At 59.4% G+C, this 3262-nt stretch overlaps 1 protein-coding gene across 1 annotated transcript; it reads right to left on the reverse strand.

Moving 5' to 3' along the window:
* Positions 1-550: 550 nt before the first annotated feature.
* On the reverse strand, positions 551-2540 carry PRSS33 (serine protease 33). Its single transcript, XM_036279749.1, has 6 exons — positions 2495-2540; positions 2100-2126; positions 1803-1965; positions 1321-1592; positions 914-1083; positions 551-709 (listed from the first exon to the last, which is right to left on the reverse strand). The coding sequence occupies exons 1-6, from the start codon at positions 2538-2540 to the stop codon at positions 551-553; spliced, it is 837 nt and encodes a 278-aa protein (XP_036135642.1).
* Positions 2541-3262: the final 722 nt, after the last annotated feature.

The following is a 3262-nucleotide window of genomic DNA, read 5'->3' on the forward strand; positions in this document are numbered from 1 at the left end:
ATGCTAGGTCAGGTATTGTCCAGATTCAATTCCTTGCAGTCATAGTGCTGAGGATTCCCTTTCCCTGAAGGCTGTCAGCCAAGGCTGCCCTCAGCTCCTGGAGACTGCTCACAGTTCCTTGCCACATGACAACCCTCCCCCCCCCTTCAAAGCTAGAGATGGAAAACCATCTCCTTAGTGATGAATCCCTCTACACTTCGAATCTCCCTGAATTCCTCCAGAAAAAGAGGGGCACACAGGCTAAACTGAGATGCCACTTACCCATCTCTGGGTGCCCAGGCCCAGCCCTGGCTGGAGCAAAGAAGGGTAAATGAGCAGGAAGGGGAAGACAGGAGTGTGAGAGCCCCACACATGGGAGGCTCCTGGAGTGGGGCTGGCCGCTCAAGTTTGGTGAGACCCAGGAAGGCAGGGGATGGACAGATGGCTCCTTAGCTTTATCAGGCCTCTGAGCCTCAAGTCAGAAGTGGCAGTGGTGGGGAATGTGAAGGTCCCCAGAGGGAACAAGTAGCTGAGGAACCCCAGCACCTGACTCCAGGTCAGTGTCACCACATCAGAGGCTGAGGCAAGCGTGAATCCAGCGGCTGTAAATGGCTACATTGGTATAGACACCTGGACGGTAGGGCAGGGCACAGCCCTTGCCCCAGCTCACCACGCCCACCAGGACCCAGCGCCCAGACTTCAAGCAGGTCAAGGGTCCTCCAGAATCACCCTGCAAGAGAAAGGCAAGCTTAGGTCCCAGCCCTCTGGAGACTATGATGGCAGTACTAGGGCTCCAGTCCCTCAGGTGGTGCATCTGGGTTGGGAGCCAGGACTCTGAGCCTGGAGGTGGTACCTCCTGCATTCTGGGTTCAAGGGAGGTAGGGTGCTGGGCACAGAAGCATGAACTCCAGAGGTTTAAGGCAGTTTCACGCACCTGGCAGGCATCCTTGTGGCCCTGGATGTAGCCAGCGCACAGGTTCTCTGGTAACACTATGTGCTCAGCATGGGGCACGTTGGTGCCAACATGGTACAGGTGGTCACAAGTGTGTGTATCCAACAATGGCACTCTTACTCCCTGAAGAGGTTGCCCCTCTGGGAGTGGCACTGGGGAAAAAGGGGGTACTTATGAGAGACGAGAGAGGGTGTGGCAGTAAGCATGAGTGGGTGGGAGAGGCCTCACCTGAGAATCCAACTTGCCGGACTGGGAGGAGTTTTGGGTGCCTGGAGGTTGCACTGGGTCCCAGACTGAGCCAGTCGTGGGTGGGATGCCAGGTCAGAGGGAGGTGGAGAGGGAATTCCTGGCCCTCCCCAAGTACCCCTGTGCCCGGACTTCTGCCTCACCTCCTGGGAAGAGGCTGCCCCAGCCGGTGACCCAGCAGGGTGTACCGAGTGGTGGGTGGGCCCCGGGCTCTGGCAGGCACACAGGCTGGACTCGGGAGCTTAGGGGCACCGGGCGGCGCAGCTGTAGTAGTGCCAGGTCACCACGGGCCACATCCTCAGAGTAGTCAGGGGGCAACAGCACCCTCTGCACGGGCGCCGAGAGAACGCGGGGCGAGGCAGGACCCAGATGAAGCGCCCCGAGGCGCACGCGGTATTCAAACAGTGGCGCCTTCCTGCGTGGCAGGAGTAGGGCTACTTACAGCAGCCCCTCGTTCACACCAGCAGGGCTCCAGTCTTCGCTGTCCCCCTGGAGCCCGCTCCGTCCCCCTACCAATCCTGTGCGGCCGCTAGGTGGTGCCCCATTTTCTCTGGGTCTTGCTTCCCGCTCCTCCTCCCCCTCATTCCCGTATCCCCTTGCTCCAGCCTGGTGTCTGGCCGCTGACCTCGGGAAGCAGTGCGCCGCCGTCAGTACCCACCGGCGGGCGATGAGCGAGCCCCCACACACGTGCACCCCGCGGTGCTGGATGCTTGCCTGCCACGGCCACTCTCCGGCCCGGGCGTCCTGGCCTCCCACGATCCGTCTGGACGCATGAGGCTGCCCGCAGTCTTTGAGAGGACAAGGAGGAACAACCAGCGCGTGGGCGGAGGACTGGGGCTTGCGAAGGGGGTCGGGAAACAGAGCCAAGGTTAGGGAGAGGTTGGCTCCAGGGGTGGGGTTGGGGACCCTGAGGCTTCCTAACCTGCAGACTCCAGTGTCCCAGCAGCTCCTGGAGGAGGAAGTAGGAAAGGCACTGGATTATGGATTTGGTTTCAGATAACGGGGTGAGGGGAAGGGAGGTTCCAGATTAGGAAGGAGGGTGGAATATATTTGTTGCCAGGATTTTGTCCAACCGGTTACCCAATTTAACTCTCCCCAGAACACTGTGAGGTGGGGACTTATTATACCCATTACGCAGATGAGCACATCTGGGTTTGGAGAGCCCAAGGTCAGTGATAGAGAGAACTTGAACCCTTGAAGCCAAGACTAGGACACCCTGGAGTGCTCTATGGGCACCAGACCAGAGAGAGATAAGATGGGACATCTGGTAGTCAAGGTCCCTGTGGTCAGCACCCATAGCCCCTGCCCCGCACTCACCCAGCAGCAGTAGGAGCAGGACCTGGAAGCAGGAAGCCCCCCTCATTCTGTCTTCAGGGCTGGGCTAGGTAAAGGTGGCACTCCCCAGGCCTTAGACTCTGGTGGGAGTCTGCAGAGAGGGGAGAGAGGGTCCTAGTCCAGAGCACTAGCCTCTCAGAGGCCCTCTGTCTTCCCTCAGCCCCTAGTTGGTCCCAGACTTATTCCCCTGGTCCAAGCTCTGTCTGCTTCCCAGGCTTCAGAGACCAACCCTTTAGAGACTTGGGCACCCTAGGCCTCCAGGTAAGCCCCTTCCCCACCCTCTATTTCTGTTGCCCAGCTGCTGCCTCCACCCACCCTGGCAGTCCCTGGACCTTGCTCTCACCCTCACACAACCTGGTGCCCTCTCTGCTGACTGGGCTGGGGGAGTACTTGGGGGCTTAAAAGGCCAGGAGGGGGCGGGGCCCTGCCAGGGGGTAATTAAGAAGACCAGGGAGGGACTGTGGCTTCACCTGTCCAGCCTCAAACAAAGATGCTTTGAGCAGCACTTTCGAGGTGGCAGGAAAGGGACACCTGCAATTCTCAGAAGAAGCCTGGTTTGGGCCAAGGTGCTGAAAACTAGGGCAGGAGCCTGGGCCCAGCTAAGCAAGGGCAGTGAGGTGAGGGAGGGGGGAAGGAGCCTGCGATCAGGACAGGAAGCTTCAGAGGATCCTTGGCAGCTCTCTCCCAAACCTGACCCAGGTCCTGGCTCCTTACAGTGCTGGTCGCTAAGGCACCTGAGTACTATTGTTC

The sequence above is a fragment of the Molossus molossus genome, unplaced genomic scaffold, assembly GCF_014108415.1.
Source record: "Molossus molossus isolate mMolMol1 unplaced genomic scaffold, mMolMol1.p scaffold_m16_p_3, whole genome shotgun sequence".
In the NCBI taxonomy this organism is placed as follows: Eukaryota; Metazoa; Chordata; class Mammalia; order Chiroptera; family Molossidae; genus Molossus; species Molossus molossus.

What these genes read in the sequence shown, in the direction of transcription:
- PRSS33 (XM_036279749.1), bottom strand. Translation starts at nt 2,540, where the DNA reads ATGAGGGGGGCTTCCTGCTTCCAGGTCCTGCTCCTACTGCTGCTGG. An exon ending in TGGGACACTGGAGTCTGCAG is followed by an intron (nt 1,966 to 2,099) that starts GTTAGGAAGCCT and finishes GTCCTCTCAAAG; the next exon opens with ACTGCGGGCAGCCTCATGCG. An exon ending in GGGCAGCCTCTTCCCAGGAG is followed by an intron (nt 1,084 to 1,320) that starts GTGAGGCAGAAG and finishes CTTTTTCCCCAG; the next exon opens with TGCCACTCCCAGAGGGGCAA.